Below are 20,000 nucleotides of genomic sequence, written 5' to 3'. Positions count from 1 at the left end.
GGGGCTTGGACATGAAGGACTGCACTTGGGATAAATATGGGGTCTGGATCTGGAGGAGCAAACTTGGAGCAGATACGAGGCTTGGGCATGAAGGACTGCACTTGGGATAGAAATGGGGCCTGAATATACAGGAGCACACTTGGAGCAGATCTGGGTCGTGGATATGGAGGACCATATTTGGAGCAGATATGGAGCTTGAGTATGAAGGACCACATTTGGAACTGATATGGGGCTTCAATATGATGAACCACACTTGGAGCAGATATGGGGTTTGGACATGACAAGCTACACTTGGGAGAGATGTTGGGCCTGGATATGGAGGAGTACACTTGAAGGAGATATGAGGCTTGGATATGGAGGAGCCCACTTGAAGCAGATATGGGCATTGGATATGGAGGACCACATCTGGAGCACATATGGGGCTTGAGTATGGAGGACCACACTTGGAACAGATATGGGGCTTCAATATGATGGACCACACTTGGAGCAGATATGGGGTTTGGACATGACAAGCTACACTTGGGAGAGATGTTGGGCCTGGATATGGAGGAGTACACTTGAAGGAGATATGAGGCTTGGATATGGAGGAGCCCACTTGAAGCAGATATGGGCATTGGATATGGAGGACCACATCTGGAGCACATATGGGGCTTGAGTATGGAGGACCACACTTGGAACAGATATGGGGCTTCAATATGATGGACCACACTTGGAGCAGATACGGGGCTTGAACATGATGAGCTGCACTTTGATATGGAGGACCACACTTGGAGTAGATCTGGGGCCTGGATATGGAGGAGCACACTTGGAGCAGATATGGTGTTTGGATATGGATATTGATATGGCTATGAAAGACAAGAACACGGACTATATATAAAGCTGAGAAATAGTGGACTGCACTTGGTGAAGATATTGGCTTGAGCATGATGAAAAGACTCGATGGATCACTCAGTCTTTTTCTGCTGTCACTTTTCTATGTTTCTAACTACACTTGGAACAGATATGGGGTTTGGTATAGAGGCACCAGGAGCAGGGCAAGGGGTGGTTAGGAGGGCCAGCTGCCCCGAGTGCAGAAAGGCAAGGGGGCAAAGAACAGATGCAGGGTGGTACACCCATTTTATGGCATGTGTTACCTTTGGGGGAGGGGGGTGCAATTCTGGATCCTTGCCCTGGGCACTAGATGACCTTGTCCTGGTACTGAGAAGCACATATGAGGCTTGGCTGCAAAAGATGGAACTCAGGACAGAAACAGGACTTGAATACAATGGACCACACTTGAAGCAAATATAAATCTTGGACAAGGTGGACAACACATGAAGCAGATTAAAGGCTTGGATGTGGCACTTGACTAGGAAGAGATATATGGCCAAACTTAAAGTGGACCTTTTCCTCCTTTCATATAAAAAACATGGAAGAATACAGCTCTGCATGCTGATATGAAATCATTAAACATTTTTGCTTTTACGTACAATGGCTGTTTTTCACATTCTGGTTGAGGGAGGCACTGGTGATGTAGCCCTGGTCTCATATCAGCATCCTGAGCAGATTACATCACCAGTGCCTTCTCTCTCAATTGATATGTACTGCCACTTGTTCCAGGATGTAGATCCAGAGCTCGAGGAAGTTAAGGGAGATGGATTCACCTGCCCTTGGTGAAAATGGCCACCATGAGAAGAATGGGGAGGAAAAGAAAAACAAGTTATGCAAAGAATAAAAAGCCACAATTATCTCTCTCTGTCTGTAGATCGTCATTACTAAACATTTCTAAAGGGGCCTCTGTAGTAACTTTTCAGATAAGGGTGAAGTTCCTCTGTAAAGCACACATTGCACTTGGACATAGTGGACCACACTGGGAGGTGTTTAGGGTTTTTTTTTGTAAAAGACACCAGCATACTTATTTTTAACTTTTTCTGCCAGCTTAAAAATATTGACTTTGTGACTGATTACAGAAAAGTCACAACGCTGGGTTCGTAAAGCTTTCTGGTTGACCCAAAATCAAAACATCTCTTGTGACCATTCCCAGACCATAGACCAGGGGTCTCCAAACCTTCTAAACAAAGGGCCAGTTTACTGTCCTTCAGACTTTAGGGGGGCCAGACTGTGGCCATTGAGAGTAGAAAAGGTCCTGGCGTCAGTTGGAAAAAGCAATGCCCCATTTTTGGTGTCATTGGAAGGAATTGTGCCTCATCATTGCTGTCATTGGGCCCATTGTGGGTGTCACTGGGAGAAATTGTGCCCCATCGTTGTCAATGGGAGCAATTGTGTCCCATTGTTGGTATCATTGGCAGGAATTGTGCCCCTTCGTTGGTGTCAGTGGGGGAATTATGCCCCATTGTTGGTATCAGTAGATGAAATAGTGCCCCAAGGCCCGTATCTGGCAGTTTGGGGACCACTGTCATAGGTGAATGCAGTGACCCTCTTATAACATGACAGATATTGTGGATTGGATTATTCAGAGAGCCACGTGTCCTTGGAGAGACCACAATGTCCATCAATTAACTGGTAGGATGGAAAAGAAATGGCGTCATACTTTGAAGTGAATCGTATAAGTGAGACCTGTGCTATGGCGGCAGGTTGGTGAGAACGAAGCTAGTGGTCACTGCAATACTCGAGGTGCTCAATGTGACCACTTACAGAAGGGGTTGGAGTCTAGGACAATGGAGATCTGATGGGGTGAGCCTTGCTAATAACTGAAAATCCTCTCCTGTGTGCAGTCCTGAGGATGGCAACCACATAGGAACTGATATGATGAGTAGCATGGCTGAACAGATGGAACCTGTCACCATGGAAATGACCGACAGTGTTGCCAGGAGCAGAGCTTGATTACAGCTGGGCTGATTGTTGTCTAACCAGTTGGAGTTGGTTACCATAGCAGATGGTAATGGAAAGAAATCAGTTGCCATGGATACAGTTTGGAAACAGCCTCTTCAATGAGAACGTTCGAAGTCGTGGTACCATGATCACCAGGGCTATGGTGAACTAGTGCTCAATGAAAGTCAATGGGGAAGACTTTTCCATCTTGGTAATAAATGAGGTGTGGAAGATATGGAGACAACAGGGACTATTAAAGGACACTGTCCCCAGATAAGGGAAGGTCAATGGAAGACATGGAGCAGAGGGCTAATCTACAAATTACTGAAGGACGAGAAACAAACACTTGATGAAAGTACACAACGTCAACTGCTTTTATATACTTCATGATTAAAACAACTCCACACAAGAAACTCCTACAGGGTCCAAGTGTATGGCTCCAATTTTTCCACACAGGTCCAAAAGGTTCTTCCACCAATCAGCATCCCATTATCACCTCTACTGTTTCCAGGTCTGGCCCATACAATTCAGGTGTGCACCACCAACCATCTCAGTATCGGCATTTGAAACCAGTTTCTGGACTAACCGGCCTTTCCTGGGAACCAGCCTCACATTCCTTCCATTCTGTCGTAGGCAGTGGAAACTCTCGCTACAGCAGCAATATCTTGGTTCCTTTTCCTAGAAATTCATACAGTCAACAGGACTTGTGAAAGAAAAATATCAATCAAACAGCCACATGGTGAGAAAATGATCAATTGTCTGCAAGCTGAAAGATTCCAGAGACTGAAGACAAAGGGATGAGTGAACCCAGAAATCCTGCAAATCACTGCTAATCCATTCCACTCATGAATGTCCTAGATGCATGCATGGAAAGGCCTTCACTTCCAGCAGACATTGAACCATGGAAAGGTCTCCATATCCACCACACACTGAACTATGGAAAGGCCTCCATGTCCACCACACACTGAACTATGGAAAGGCCTCCATGTCCACCACAAACTGAACTATGGAAAGGCCTCCATATTCATCACACACTGAACTATGGAAAGGCCTCCATGTCCACCACAAACTGAACTATGGAAAGACCTCCATTTCTACCACAAATTGAACTATGGAAAGGCCTCCATATTCACCACACACTGAACTATGGAAAGGCCTCCATATCCACCACACACTGAACTATGGAAAGGCCTCCATTTATATCACACACTGAGCCATGGAAAGGTCTCCATGTCTACCACACACTGAACCATGGAAAGACCTCCATTTCTACCACAAACCGAACTATGGAAAGGCCTCCATTTCCACCACACACTGAGCCATGGAAAGGCCTCCATTTCAAACCAGCATTGAGCCATGGAATGGCCTCCATTTCAAACACACACTGAGCCATGGAATATCCTCCATTCCTATCACCACCAAGCCATGGAAAGGTCTTCAGTTCTATCATGTGCCGAGCCATGAAAAGGCCTCCAGTTTTATCACACATCAACCAATGGAAAGGCCTCCAGTTTTATTACACACTGAGCCATAGAAAGGTCTCTATTTCTACCACATATTGGGCCATTAAAAGGCCTCCATTACTATGACATACTGGGCCATGAAAAGGCCTCAAATTCTATCCCACACTGAGCCATGGAAAGGCCTCCATTTCTATCACACACTGGGCCATGGAATGGCCTCCAGTTTTATCACACACTGAGCCTTGGAAAGGCCTCCATTTCCACTACACATTGAGCCATGGAAAGGCCTCCATTTCTATGACATACTGGGCCATGGAAAGGCCTTAAATTCTAGCTTACACTGAGCCATGGAAAGGCCTCCATTTCTATCATGCATCAAGCCATGGAAAGGCCTCCAGTTTTATCACACACTGAGCCATGGAAAGGCCTCCAGTTTTATCACACACCAAGCCATGGAAAGGCCTCTATTTCCATCACACACTGAGCCATGGAAAGGCCTCCATTTCTATCATGCATCGAGCCATGGAAAGGCCTCCAGGTTTATCACACACTGAGCCATGGAAAGGCCTCCATTTCTATCACACACCAAGCCATGGAAAGGCCTCTATTTCCATCACACACTGAACCATGGAAAGCCCCCCATTTCTATCAAACTGAAAAAATGTCCAAATCCCTCTGTGTGGGTGACTGCCAACCAGAACTTCCCAATCCAAGATGTCTGATTGTCAATGACCAGAACCACTGAAACAGATGGACCCATGTGATCCATCATCGTACATCCTGGAATACACAGTGTCTGCCAGCCACAAGTTCAAATCCTCCCCCTCGTCCTCAGGTGTCAGGTGAGATCGGGAGAGTTTGTTCCCCAAACTTTACGGCAGATTTTAGTACAGAAAATAGTTTATGGCAAAGAAATCTCAGAAATAAAATAACCTCTCATGTGCAATTGTATAAAAGGAGAAGAGGTGACAGATCCAGGGTAGTCACCCTACTGGGGCTCCATGCTTCCTCCCAGGAGGTGTCATGAGTGTCATACTGCCACCCAGTGGAGGAGCCCTGGCAGTGACACCATGCAGATTGTTGCCTAGGGCAGCACAAAGTCTAAATACACTCCTGTATATATACACTGATAAATGGAAACAAAATGTATAAAACATGGATGATATAAGCAGGTCAGTGCATGTGTCATAAGGGCAGTGGATGGTGTCAGTAGGCAGTGGATGATGTCAGTAGGCAGTGGATGATGTCAGTAGAGCAGTGGATGATGTCAGTAGAGCAGTGAATGGTGTCAGTACAGCAGTGGACGTGTCAGTAGGGCAGTGGATGGTGTTAGTAGAGCAGTGGACCGTGTCAGTAGGGCAGTGGATGGTGTCAGAAGAGTAGTGGATGGTGTCAGTAGGACAGTGGACGTGTCATTAGGGCTGTGGATGGTATCAGAGCAGTGTATGGTGTCAGTTGAGCAGTAGATGGTGTCAGCAGAGCAGTGGATGGTGTCAGTAGAGCAGTAGATGCTGTCAGTAGAACAGTGGATGGTGTCAGTAGGACAGTGGATGGTGTCTGTAGAGCAGTGGAATGTGTCAGTAGGACAGTGGATGGTGTCTGTAGAGCAGTGGAATGTGTCAGTAGGACAGTGGATGGTGTCTGTAGAGCAGTGGATGGTGTCAGTAGGGCAGTGGATGGTGTCTGTAGAGCAGTGGGTGGTATCAGTAGAGCAGTGGATGAAGTCAATAGGCAGTGGTTGGTGTCTGTAGAGCAGTGAATGGTGTCAGTAGGGCAGTGGATGGTGTCAGTAGGACAGTGGATGGTGTCAGTAGGACAATGGAAGGTATCTGTAGAGCAGTGGATGGTGTCTGAAGAGCAGTGGATGGTGTCAGTAGGGCAGTGGATGAAGTCAGTAGGGCAGTGGATGGTGTCAGTAGGACAGTGGATGGTATCAGTAGGGCAGTGGATGGTGTCTGTAGAGCAGTGGATGAAGTCAATAGGCAGTGGATGGTGTCTGTAGAGCAGTGGATGGTGTCAGTAGGACAGTGGATGGTGTCAGTAGGACAGTGGATGAAGTCAGTAGACAGTGGATGGTGTCTGTAGAGCAGTGGATGGTGTCAGTAGGACAGAGGATGGTGTCAGTAGGACAGAGGATGGTGTCAGTAGAGCAGTGGATGGTGTCTGTAGGACAGTGGATGAAGTCAGTAGAGCAGTGGATGGTGTCAGTAGGACAGTGAATGGTATCTGTAGAGCAGTGGATGGTGTCAGTAGAGCAGTGGATGGTGTCAGTAGGGCAGAGGATGATGTCTGTAGAGCAGTGGATGATGTCTGTAGGGCAGTGGATGGTGTCAGTAGACAGTGGATGGTGTCTGTAGAGCAATGGATGGTGTCAGTAGAGCAGTGGTGTCAGTAGGGCAGAGGATGATGTCTGTAGAGCAGTGGATGGTGTCAGTAGGGCAGTGTATGGTGTCAGTAGACAGTGGATGGTGTCTATAGAGCAGTGGATGGTGTCAGTAGAGCAGTGGATGGTGTCAGTAGACAGTGGATGGTGTCAGTAGGGCAGAGGATGATGTCTGTAGAGCAGTGGATGGTGTCAGTAGGGCAGTGTATGGTGTCAGTAGACAGTGGATGGTGTCTATAGAGCAGTGGATGGTGTCAGTAGAGCAGTGGATGGTGTCAGTAGACAGTGGATGGTGTCAGTAGGGCAGAGGATGATGTCTGTAGAGCAGTGGATGGTGTCAGTAGACAGTGGATGGTGTCTGTAGAGCAGTGAATGGTGTCAGTAGAGCAGTGGATGGTGTCAGTAGGGCAGAGGATGATGTCTGTAGAGCAGTGGATGGAATCAGTAGGGCAGTGGATGGTGTCAGTAGACAGTGGATGGTGTCTGTAGAGCAGTGGATGGTGTCAGTAGAGCAGTGAATGGTGTCAGTAGGACAGTAGATGGTATCTGTAGAGCAGTGGATGGTGGCAGTAGGGCAGTGGATGGTGTCAGTAGACAGTGGATGGTGTCTGTAGAGCAGTGGATGGTGTCAGTAGAGCAGTGAATGGTGTCAGTAGGGCAGTGGATGGTGTCAGTAGGACAGTAGATGGTATCTGTAGAGCAGTGGATGGTGGCAGTAGGGCAGTAGATGGTGTCTGTAGAGCAGTGGATGGTGTCAGTAGGGCAGCGGATAGTGTCAATAGGGCAGTGGATGGTGTCAGTAGAGCAGTGGATGGTGTCAGTAGGCAGTGGATGGTGTCTGTAGAGCAGTGAATGGTGTCAGTAGAACAGTGGAATATGTAAGTAGAGCAGTGGATTAAGTCAATAGGCAGTGTATGGTGTCTGTACAGCAGTGGATGGTGTCAGTAGGCAGTGGATGGTGTCAGTAACACAGTGGATGAAGTCAGTAGACAGTGTATGGTGTCAGTAACACAGTGTATGGTGTCAGTAACACAGTGGATGGTGTCAATAGACAGTGGATGGTGTCAGTAGAGCAGTGGAGGGTGTCATAACATCAGGATGGGGAATCTGCGTCCTCATGGGGGGATTAGGGTGTACCCCCTGTGTACACCTATGGGGTACAATGACATGTTTGGGGGGATTGACAAAAACCCAAGTTACTTCTCCCACAGACTGATGGATGGAGCAGCGTTTGGCAGTCGGGTGTCACCTCCAGCATATAGAAATCTCATTTGCCTCCCCCCCTACCCCCCGTGCAACAAATCGGGGTGATCAGCCCCCCGAACTGCACTGTGTACAATCCGATGCAGAAGGAACAGCGGAGGGGAATTGGAATTTTTACTGTTTTCTTCTTTTTGTGAAATCCTCATCTCATCCAGTAATTGGGGGGGGGGGGGATCATTTATTCATTTATACAATCAGAAGTGCGTCACTGGACCACCGTCTGCGGTCACGGAGTTCACACGTGGGCCATCGTGGTCCTTCTGCAGACCATGCACCCCCTCCCGTACTCGCAGTGAGCGGAGTCTCCGCACTAATAATGACGGGCTTGGCTGCTGCCGTATTGTGGATCCAATGTTCTCCCCTCCTCGTTATTGTCAAAGGCTCCATTGATCTCCCGTCCACCCAATTAACCGCACACAGAACGCCATTGTCCTCCGGCCACGTAATCATCCCGCGAGCAAACTGTTTTCTATTCTTCTCATTTACACAGAAATCCGATGAAAAGAAGATTCAGTCAGAACTACGAGACCCCTCCCTTCCTCCTCCTGGAATCACCCTCTGGGACGTCCAGGGGATACGCAGAGACAGGTTCTCTTTAGTGAGCAGAACTGGAATCTCTCCCCCGTTTAGTAAAGGGAGTCCCATCCAGGGGCGGACTGACCATTTGGAAACTCGGGCACTGCCCGAGGGCCCGGGGTCAGTAGGGGGACCCATGAGATGCCCCTGGTACCTTTTTCATAGGCTTTTTTGAGTTTGTTCAAGGACACAGGGGCCCCATGATCCCCTTTTGCCAGGGGGCCCCATGAGTTGTCAGTCCGCCCCTGGTCCCATCAGACCTGAATTTCTGGATTGGCCATGCAGGATTCGGCCAAAGGGCAGCGAAGTTCCTTGGGGCGGCAGGTGCTCCATGTATGGTATCTAAGGAAGCCACCATGTCTCTCTTCCCTCCAGTCAGCTCTCAGAACCTCCTTCATTGAGCCTCCTTTTTTCTGAACTCTCAGACAAGCTTTATAAATTCAGAATGAATGTAGAGGAGCAGGGGCGGACTGACCATTTGGAAACTCGGGCGCTGCCCGAGGGCCCAGGGCCAGTAGGGGAACCCATGAGATGCCCCTGGTACCTTTTTCATAGGCTTTTTTGAGTTTGGGCAAGGACACTGGGGTCCCATGATCACTTTTTGCCCGGGAGCCCCATGAGTTGTCAGTCCGCCCCTGGTCCCATCAGACCTAAATTTCTGGATTGGCCACGCAGGATTCAGCCAAAGGGCAGCGAAGTTCCTTGGGGCGGCAGGTGCTCCATGTATGGTATCTAAGGAAGCCATCATGTCTCTCTTCCCTCCAATCAGCTCTCAGAACTTCCCTCATTGAGCCTCCTTTTTTCTGAACTCTCAGACAAGCTTTATAAATTCAGAATGAATGTAGAGGAGCAGGGGCGGACTGACCATTTGGAAACTCGGGCACTGCACGAGGGCCCGGGGTCAGTAGGGGACCCCATGAGATGCCCCTGGTACCTTTTTCATAGGCTTTTTTGAGTTTGGGCAAGGACACAGGGGCCCCATGATCCCCTATTGCCCGGGGGCCCCATGAGTTGTCAGTCTGCCCCTGTAGAGGAGATAATACTGCAGATAAACAGGTACAACTCACGTAGGTGAATTTGTTTCCTTTCTGTATAACCTGAGGCCAGTCACCTCACTATGTATATGGAAGGGCTTACAACCACTTTGAGGTAGGCTTAGGATGACACCGCAGGGTCGGCAATGGCGGCTCCAACAGTCCTAACATTTCCCTCGGAAGGAAGGTGACAGCAGATGACGATGATTGTTGCGTTATTGACCCAAAAGTTGTACTTGTCTCAATTCTGTCTGCTGCCTCCTTCCTTCAGTCACGGTTTCCTGACACCAAGAGAAAAATGGTGACAGGGAGGGACCTCCAGCAGCATTGACATCCTCGGCTATGTTCCTGGGTGCTGTGTGGAGGAGGGGGTGTCTCTCATCCCTCCAATCAGCTCTCAGGACTCCCCTCATTGAGCCTCGTTTTTTCTGAACTCTCAGACAAGCTTTATAAATTCAGAATGGATGTAGAGGAGAGAAGACTGCAGATAAACAGGTACCACTCACGTAGGTGGATTTGTTTCCTCTCTGTGTATAACCTGAGGCCAGTCACTTCACTATGTATATGGAAGGGCTTACAACCACTTTGAGGTAGGATTAGGATGACACCGCAGGGTCGGCAATGGCGGCTCCAACAGTTCTAACATTTCCCTCGGAAGAAGGTGACAGCAGATGACCAGAGAGGACTATTACAGGACTGTGTAGGGACCAGGGGTGGACTGACCATTCGAGAACTCGGGCACTGCCCGAGGGCCCAGGGTCAGTAGGGGGCCCCATGAGATGCCCCTAGTACCTTTCATAGGCTTTTTTGGGTGTGGTTTAAGTGTGGGCAAGGACACAGGGGCCCCATGATCCCCTATTGCCTGGGGGCCCCATGAGTTGTCAGTCCTCCCCTGGTAGGGACACTCAATACCAGGGGTGGACTGACCATTCGGGCACTCGGGCACTGCCCGAGGGTCCAGGGTCAGTAGGGGGCCCCTTGAGATTCCCCTGGTACCTTCCATAGGCTTTTTTGGGTGCGATTTGAGTGTGGGCAAGGACACAGGGGCCCCATGATCCCCTATTGCCCGGGGGCCCCATGAGTTGTCAGTCCACCCCTGGTAGGGACACTCAATACTGTCACAGATTAGAGGCTGCAGCGGCGGAGAAACACCAAGGAAACCCAATCATGCAAAGCCAGAATATCTGCTGTGAGGGCGGGGCAGAGAAGAGGACGTCCCCTGCACAGGATGAGGAGGAGGCGGGGACACTGCAGTCCGGGTTCTGAGGAACCCAAGGCACATGGTGGAAGAGTTCCAGAATAGAATACAGCAGCATGTGGGAGGGTCCACTCTAACTCAATTTACATTTCTGGGCCGGACTATAGAGGGGGCGGAGCTGTGACAACACTCATAGCCAGACTGTTGTCAGATAACACTGGAGCTGCTGTAAGATGGAAATTGGGACAGCCAATAACGTTTTACTGTCTTTTCACACATGGCGCACCAAGAACCGCGCGCCCCCATACACCATGGCGGAGGTCCCAGGGGTCGTGACTCCACCCAGAAGGGCAGTTCATCAGATTCAGGATCCAATCAGATGCTTTATTTGGAAGAGCCGACAGCTGGAAACACATCTCCGCCCACTGAACCATAGGACAGCGCCACTCAAAGGCGGGTCAAGGAATTGCACTCCTGTCTGCAATTAATATTACAATGATTATTATTTCACATTTTTTGCTGCATTTTATTTTTATTGGATTGTAGAGCAGAAATAAAATCCACCGACATCTTCCAGGAGGAAATACGACTTCCCATCCCCTCCAATCCCTCCATACATTCCTGAGAGGAGAAGGATGGCAGACCCAGCCATCATTATAACACTGAGAATTGCGTCTGCACGTTTACATTGACGTCCTTTGAAACGGCACGTGATATTCTGCTGCGCCAATGGGGCCACATCGAATGTTCTCAGGCTATATTCTCTGCAGGTCGAATGTGTGAATGGGGAAACTACCACGTTATGGCCACTAGATGGTGCTGGATATCACACAAAGTAAGTATGCTCCTTAGTTCCACCTAGTGGCTATAGTGTGGTATTTTCCACATTCACACATTCGATCTGCAGAGAATACAGCCTGAGAACGATCGATTTGGCTCCCTTCGCACAGAACAAATTTGCATACCGGATGAACAGCTATGCAAATTTTTAATAAATGCACCCCTTTGTATAATGGGTGGAGCCTCTGTCAGGTTTCTGATGGTGTCCCCGGGTACATCTCACCTCACTTCCTGGTAGGACAGGAAATGATTAGAAATCTCTCCAATGGGCACAAAAAAAAAAGAAAGATTCTTAGTGGAGGGGGGATGGAGACGGAGGGACTTCTGACAGCTTTATTATTGCTGTCTGTCTGAGTGACAACCTCACCCCCCATTTCCTATACAGGTGTCACAAGGACAGGAAGTGAGGAAAATTTCCCTTTACGGGGGTCACAGGCACAAACAAAAGCTGAGATTACATTTCATTCTTCCCTTTACCTAAAACAGTGGTGTCCAAACCACGGCCCGGGGGCCGAGTGTGGCCCTTTATCAGGCCCTTGGGGCACTGTCCCTCCTACTGACACCAACAATGGGGCACTATTCCTGCCACTGACACCAATGATGGGGCACTATTCCTCCCACTGATACCAATTATGGGGCACTATTCCTCCCACTGACACCAATGATGGGGCACTATTCCTCCCACTGACACCAATGATGGGGCACTATTCCTCCCACTGACACCAATGATGGGGCACTATTCCTCCCACTGATACCAATGATGGGACACTATTCCTCCCACTGACACCAATGATGGGGTACTATTCCTCCCACTGATACCAATGATGGGGCACTATTCCTTCCACTGACACCAATGATGGGGCACTATTCCTCCCACTGACACCAATGATGGGGCACTATTCCTCCCACTGACACCAATGATGGGGCACTATTCCTTCCACTGACACCAATCATGGGGCATTATTCCTTCCACTGACATCTGTCACGGGGCACTATTCCTCCCACTGACACCAATGATGGGGCACTTTTCCTTTCACTGACACCAATGATTGGACACTATTCCTCCACTGACACCAGTCATGGGGCACTATTCCCTCCACTGACAGCAATGATGGGTTACTATTTCTCCCACTGACACCAATGATGGGACACTATTCCTTCCACTGACACCAATCATGGGGCATTATTCCTTCCACTGACATCTGTCACGGGGCACTATTCCTCCCACTGACACCAATGATGGGGCACTTTTCCTTTCACTGACACCAATGATTGGACACTATTCCTCCACTGACACCAGTCATGGGGCACTATTCCCTCCACTGACAGCAATGATGGGTTACTATTCCTCCCACTGACACCAATGATGGGGCACTATTCCGCCCACTGACACCAACGATGGGACACTATTCCTCCCACTGACGCCAACAATGGGGCACTATTTCGCCCACTGACACCAACGATGGGGCACTATTCCTCCTACTGACACCAACAATGGGGCACTATTCCTCCCACTGACGCCAACAATGGGGCACTATTTCGCCCACTGACACCGATGATGGGGCACTATTCCGCTCACTGACACCAATGATGGGGCACTATTCCTCCCACTGACACCAATGATGGGGCACTATTCCTCCCACTGACACCAATGATGGGGCACTATACCTCCCACTGACACCGATGATGGGGCACTATACCTCCCACGGACACCGATGATGGGGCACTATTCCTCCCACTGACACCAATGATGGGGCACTATTCCTCCCACTGAAACCAATGATGGGGCACTATTCCTCCCACTGACACCAATGATGGGGCACTATTCCTCCCACTGACACCAATGATGGGGCACTATTCCCCCCACTGACACCAATGATGGGGCACTATACCTCCCACTGACTCCAATGATGGGGCACTATTCCTCCCACTGACACCGATGATGGGGCACTATTCCTCCCACTGATACCAATGATGGGGCACTATTCCTCCCACTGATACCAATGATGGGGCACTATTCCTCCCACTGACACCGATGATGGGGCACTATTCCTCCCACTGACACCAATGATGGGGCACTATTCCTCCCACTGACACCAATGATAGGGCACTATTCCTCCCACTGATACCAATGATGGGGCACTATTCCTCCCACTGACATCAATGATGGGGCACTATTCATCCCACTGACACCAATGATGGGGCACTATTCCTCCCACTGATAGCAATGATGGGACACTATTCCTCCCACTGACACCAATAATGGGCACTATTCCTCCCACTGATACCAATGATGGGGCACTATTCCTCCCACTGACACCAATAATGGGCACTATTCCTCCCACTGACACCAATAATGGGCCACTATTCCTCGCACTGACACCAATGATGGGGCACTATTCCTCGCACTGACACCAATGATGGGGCATTGTTTACTCCTATTGACACCAAGGCATTTTCTCTACACATTGGCCACCTTTGATTGGACAGTTTGGAGTCCCCTGATCTAAACCTGAGTGGTAGAATCCGGCATTAATATCGGGGCTTTCATTTGTTCTTCAATATTTATTGCAGCAGCTGAGTTTCTATTGGCTCTTTTATTCTCATGGGCGGGGTCAGAACACTGGGATGGTGTATTTGTCACCTTGACCTATAAATTATATTCATTGTTCTCTGTAATATATTAAAGTAATCTCAGAAAAATGATACAAAGAAGTGATTAGTGACCAATCACAGGACAGGGAATCGTCTATACATGTTGGCGCAGTTCCCCGTCTTTACAGATCCCGCGAGGCCTGAACGCGCCATGGTAAGTTCTGCTCCGACCTCGCGCAGACGAGCGATTCAAGTAATCGGCTTCCGAGGAAAATCCAGAACGTTCCGTCCTGCGATCAGGAACCGGGCGGGGTCACATGACTACAAGAACGTCACATCGTCCTGAGACTGCACCCAGCGCCAGTGCGCGTCGTACTCCAGCTGGATCTTATTGGACAGTTTGTATTTGTCGATGTCCACCCGGCCGTTCTGGCCCGCTCTGACTTTTTCCTTGTCCTCGGCGGGTCTGGCGTCCCCATCCGGCTCCGGAGTGCGCTTCGCTGACCCATTTGGCGTTTGTCCGGACTGGGAACTCTGGGAGAGGACGTGCGGCCGGGGCACCTTGCCCTTCTCTGTGCTGCCCTGGCACGCCGCATAGTCCACCTTCGGGATCAAGTCTCTGGGTTGGTCGCCATCCTGCTCGTTGGTGGCCAATGGCAGCCCATGGCGGTATGGGGTGGAGGACACGACCGGCTCGCTGGTGCTCAGGCTGTACTCATCCAGGTCATCGGCCAGTGTGTCCAGGTAGCTCCCGATGGAGATGCTGTCCAGCTTGTCGTTGGGGTCCTGGAGGCTGTTCCAGCTGCCGCGGCGAGAGGTCTCCCGGCTCCCGGCCAGACTGTACTGGCTGCTGGTCAGGCTGCTGCAGCGGCTGGTCAGATTCCCCCTCTCCTCCAGGATCCACTTCACCGACTCGATCCCTTCATTCACCGCTAGCAGCTGCTGCAGGATCTGAACATCGATGGCTCTCAGGCAGGCCTACAGGGAGGAAGAACGAGAGGGTGAGGGGGCAGGGAAAGAACTCTGGGGGCCCATTGAACCTATCGGTGATTATATTTCATTCATTCCTCATTTATTATTAGGTTCTAGATCAGGGGTGGACTGACAACTCATGGGGCCCCCGGGCAATACGGGATCATGGGGCCCCTGTGTCCTTGCCCTCAACTCAAAGCAAATCCAAAAAAAGCCTATAAAAAAAGGTAACAGGGGCATTTCATGGGGCCCCCTACTGACCCCGGGCCCTCGGGCAGTGCCCGAGTGCTCGAATGGTCAGTCCGCCCCTGTCCTAGATACACACTGGGCCTCAACTGCCTATGGCGGGAGGACTGTGGCCTTGGACCAAGTGACAGTTCTATCCAGACCACTGCAGCCTGGGTGTCCCCCCCCCCCTCCGCCGGTGTTGTCCTCACAGCAGGGTAGAGGGCGGGAGGTATGGCAGGTCTGTATGGAGGGTGGGAGCTGCCCAATTTTTGAAGTTAAAAAACCCCCATATGATTGGTTGTGGGATGTGGGGCAGTCCTAGCAACCAATCACTTGCTCATTACCATGAAGAGTTGGGAAGCTCCCACCCTCTGCTCTGCTGTGTAAGGCAGGACTGTGAAAGGGGGGGGGGGCTGTGATATTAAAGGGGACTGAGAGCACTGATGTAAAGGGGGGGGTGTATGATGTAAAGGGGGGACTGTGATGTGATGGGGGGCTGAGATATAAATGGAATATTGAGGACATTGATGTAAAGGGGGGGACTGTGATGTGAAGGGAGTACTGACACTGATGTAAAGAGGGTGAGGGCTGTGATATGAAGGGAGGATTCAAGACATTGATGTAAATGGGGAGCTGTGATGTAAGGGGGGGGGGACTGTAATATGAATAGAGGATTGAAGACATTGATGTAAAAAGGGGGAGTTGTGATGATGTAAGGAGGTGGGGGGGGTGGATTTTGATATAAAGGGCGACTACGGGCACTGATGTAAAGAGGGGCTATGATGTGACGGGGGGGTAATGAAGACACTGATGTAAAGGGGGACTGTGATGTAAAGGGGGTGGGGGGTCTTGATGTACAGGGGGAGCTGAGATGTAAGGGGGGCAGACTTTGATGTAAAGGGGGGCTACAGGCACTGATGTAAAGAGGGGCTATGATGTGAAGGGGGGGGTAATGAGGACACTGATGTAAAGGAGGACTGATGTAAAGGGGGTGAGGGCCATGATGTACAGGGGGAGCTGTGATGTGAGGGGGGGGGGAACTATGATGTAAAGGGTGGCTATGGGCACTGTAATATGAATGGAGGATTGAAGACATTGATGTAAAAAGGGGGAGCTGTGATGTAAGGGGGGGGGGGTTGTGATATAAAGGGTGACTACAGGCACTGATGTAAAGAGGGGCTATGATATGAAGGGGGGTAATGAGGACACTGATGTAAAGGGGGTGGGGGTCTTGATGTAAAGGGGGAGCTGAGATGTAAGGGGGGCAGACTGTGATGTAAAGGGGGGCTACAGGCACTGATGTAAAGAGGGGCTATGATGTGAAGGTGCGGTAATGAGGACACTGATGTAAAGGAGGAATGATGTAAAGGGGGTGAGGGCCATGATGTACAGGGGGAGCTGTGATGTGAGTGGGGGAACTATGATGTAAAGGGTGGCTATGGGCACTGTAAAATGAATGGAGGATTGAAGACATTGATGTAAAAAGGGGGATTTGTGATGTAAGGGGGGGGGGTTGTGATAAAGGGTGACTACGGGCACTGATGTAAAGAGGGGCTATGATGTGAAGGGGGTAATGAGGACACTGCTGTAAAGGGGAACTGTGATGTAAAGGGAGTGGGGGTGTTGATGTAAAGGGGGAGCTGTGATGTAAGGGGGGGCGGACTGTGATGTAAAGGGGGCTACGGACACTGATGTAAAGAGGGGCTATGATGTGAAGAGCAGAACACTTTTATTGTCACAACCTCCCTGCCCCCCCACCCCCCCCCCCAAAAAAAAAATTACTTTTCAAGGCCCCCAAGGACTTCCTCCTTAGTGACAACAACCAAATGTCTATGGGGGAACTACAACAACTAGCCAGGTTTTCCCTTCACCCTTGATCGGTGCGCATCTAAAAGGGAAGGGAGCCTTTGATTGGCTGCTAAAAGAGACCGGGATATGAAAAAGAACTTGTCCTGACAGGTCATTATGGGTTCAGCACCAATCATCAACAGCCGTCATGTTAGGAAATACCGTCCAGATCCCATTGTTCTAATCACCAGACCACGGCACGTGGGCCAATTACAGCCTACTGAGCCGGCCCCGGCGGGGGCCCACTGATTGCAGGAGGGCAGAAGGTGTTGGAGCCAATGGAGCAGACGCGTAAATCCAGAATATATACAATGTATCCACTTCGGACTCCCCTTTTGTATTCCCTTTTCTTCCATACAGCAACAATTCATCCACGATTGGCCACTGGAATGTACCCAGCAAAGGTTATGTCCAAACAACTCTATGGTGTATACCCGGGTCGGAGGTGGGGGGTAAGTGGGCACCTCCCCCCCCCCAGCTGTACTCTATAATGCATTACATGCACAGATCCAATGAAGGTCAGCACCAGGGGCGGACTGACCATTAGAGCACTTGGGCACTGCCCGAGGGCCCGGGGTCAGTAGGGGGCCCCATGAAATGCCTCTGGTACCTTTTATAGGCTTTTTTGGGTGTGTGGGCAAGGACACAGAGGCCCCATGATGCCCTATTACCCAGGGGCCACATGAGTTGTCAGTCCGCCCCTGGTTAGCACACGACTGTTTCCCAGAAGACCAGAAATTAAATGGTTAAACTGAAGACCCCCCCCCCCCCCTCCTCCCTCCACCCAGCCTGCTAATTAATGAGATTCTATGACCTGACCTCACTGGGATTAGAGAGCAGATCCAGCGGATGACGTCATGGCGGCTGGGTGACAAGGAATACATTCAGCGTTACAGGTCACATGACATCACAGGCGCCATCAGTCTATCATTCAGTCAGCGGCGAAATGATTTTGTCATATTTTTGTTCCGTTTTTCACCTATTAATCCTTATTTTTTAATAAACCCGATTGAAGTGACATTTCCCCCCCCCCTCCCCCCCGATGGCGTCCCGAGCGAACGTTTTCACCGCGCAACACGGAGGCACAAAAGTGAATGTCTAAGCGCACATTCACCGTCCTGCGGCGGATTCGGCAATGTGAAAAGGAGACGGATCCTCCTGATGGAAAATGAAGGTTTTTATCTGCTGACAAGCGAGATGGAGCCTCCGGCGGGGGGGTCAGGAGGAGTCTCTGGAGGACGGATTGTTTGCCCAACGCAAGGTCACATTTATAGATCATCGCCATTAAAAAACGTGACTGTGAGTACAGGAATTGGCCCTCATCGGGGCGGACTTACCATTCGAGCACTCGGCACTGCCCGAGGGCCCAGGGCCAGTAGGGGGCCCCATGAGATGCCCCTGGTACCTTTCCTTGGCTTTTTTTTATAGGTTTTTATGGTATGGGCAAGGACACAGGGGCCCCATGATCCCCTATTGCCCGGGGGCCCCATGAGTTGTCAGTCTGCCCCTGGTCCTCATGCACACTTGACGTGTTTTTGGCATTTGACGTTTTTTCTGCAGCCAGTAAACCCCCCAGCATGTAATCCTATGTGTCCATACACACATAGACTGGAATCAACGTTTTTTTGGCTGGGACATTTTTTGGCTGGAAAAAAAACAGAACTAGCGGGTCTCTAGAGGAGTTTTTTAGCTGTAAAAATGCTGTAATGCTGAAAAACGCGGTAAAACATGGCAAAATGCGGCAAAACAGCATCTTGGGACTTTTGTTGACCAGAAAAAAATTTATTTTAGGTCAAATAAAACTCTAAAAACACAAAAAAGAGCAAATGCGAAAAAATACGGCAAAACGCCGCTAAACACTAATACAAAAACGCTGAAAACTCACATTTTTAACGTGGCTTTACACAGCTGTTATCAGCGTTATTAAAACGCCCCCCCAGTGTTCATGGAGCCTTACTGAAATCATTTCCGGGGGGGGGGGGGGGCGCTATATTCCATCCGGTCCAAGCTGAATATGTTGGGAGATTTTTCCTCATGTACACTGCTGACCCTGAATGTGAGTTTAGGAGCTTTTGGCGTTTTTTTGCTGAAGCCCCTGAACTCAACGCAATGAAAGCCTACGGGTCCAAGCACACCTAGGCCAATACCGGAGTTTAGAGGCAGATGAACGTTCCTCTTCTGAACGCAAAATAATCGCATTCAGGGGAGGAACGTTTTGGCCAAATAAAGCTGTGTGTAAACGCGGCTCGGCGCATTTAACGCTTGGGTGTTCAGCCATGTCAATGAAAAATACTCTGGCCAACCAAATGCATAAACGTACATGCGCTAAATGTGAGTAAACGCGGGTAAACGCGTACCGCGTTTTCACGTGTTTTTGCCACACTTTTTCCGTTTTTTTGCTGCTAGGAGGGTTTAATGACTAGGTGAGTTCATGTGTACCTGAAGAGGTTCTAGGAGGCATTCTATGCATGAAGATCAAAAAACCTTATGTGTTCAGCAGCCCCCCCAGTCCTTACCTGAGCCCCCCCTCAACAGCCTCTGCTGTCTGGGGACTCTTCCTCCTCATTGGCTGAGACAGCAACGGGAGCCCATTGGCTGGACAATGGAGGATCGTGACAATGATGAACCGTGACAATGGTGGACCATGACAATGATGAACCGTGACAATGGTGGACCATGACAATGATGGACCATGACAATGATGGACCATGACAATGGCGGACCATGACAATATGACAATGATGGACCATGACAACGGAGGACCATGACCATGATGAACCATGACAACG

The 20,000-nt window shown here is 49.9% G+C and overlaps 1 protein-coding gene across 1 annotated transcript; it reads right to left on the bottom strand.

Annotated features, from left to right (window-relative positions):
* Nucleotides 1-11,240: 11,240 nt before the first annotated feature.
* On the bottom strand, nucleotides 11,241-15,141 carry LOC149431626 (leucine rich adaptor protein 1-like; the record flags this gene model as incomplete). Its single annotated transcript, XM_089665453.1, has 1 exon — nucleotides 11,241-15,141. A coding segment is annotated over one exon (657 nt), but the record flags the coding sequence as incomplete, so codon positions are not given.
* Between the last annotated feature and the right edge of the window lie 4,859 nt (nucleotides 15,142-20,000).

Source organism: Staurois parvus, unplaced genomic scaffold (assembly GCF_062004578.1).
Source record: "Staurois parvus isolate SC_StPar_1 unplaced genomic scaffold, SC_StPar_1.0 ptg002196l, whole genome shotgun sequence".
Lineage (NCBI taxonomy): Eukaryota > Metazoa > Chordata > Amphibia > Anura > Ranidae > Staurois > Staurois parvus.
This window is presented reverse-complemented; position numbering and strand designations above follow the sequence as displayed.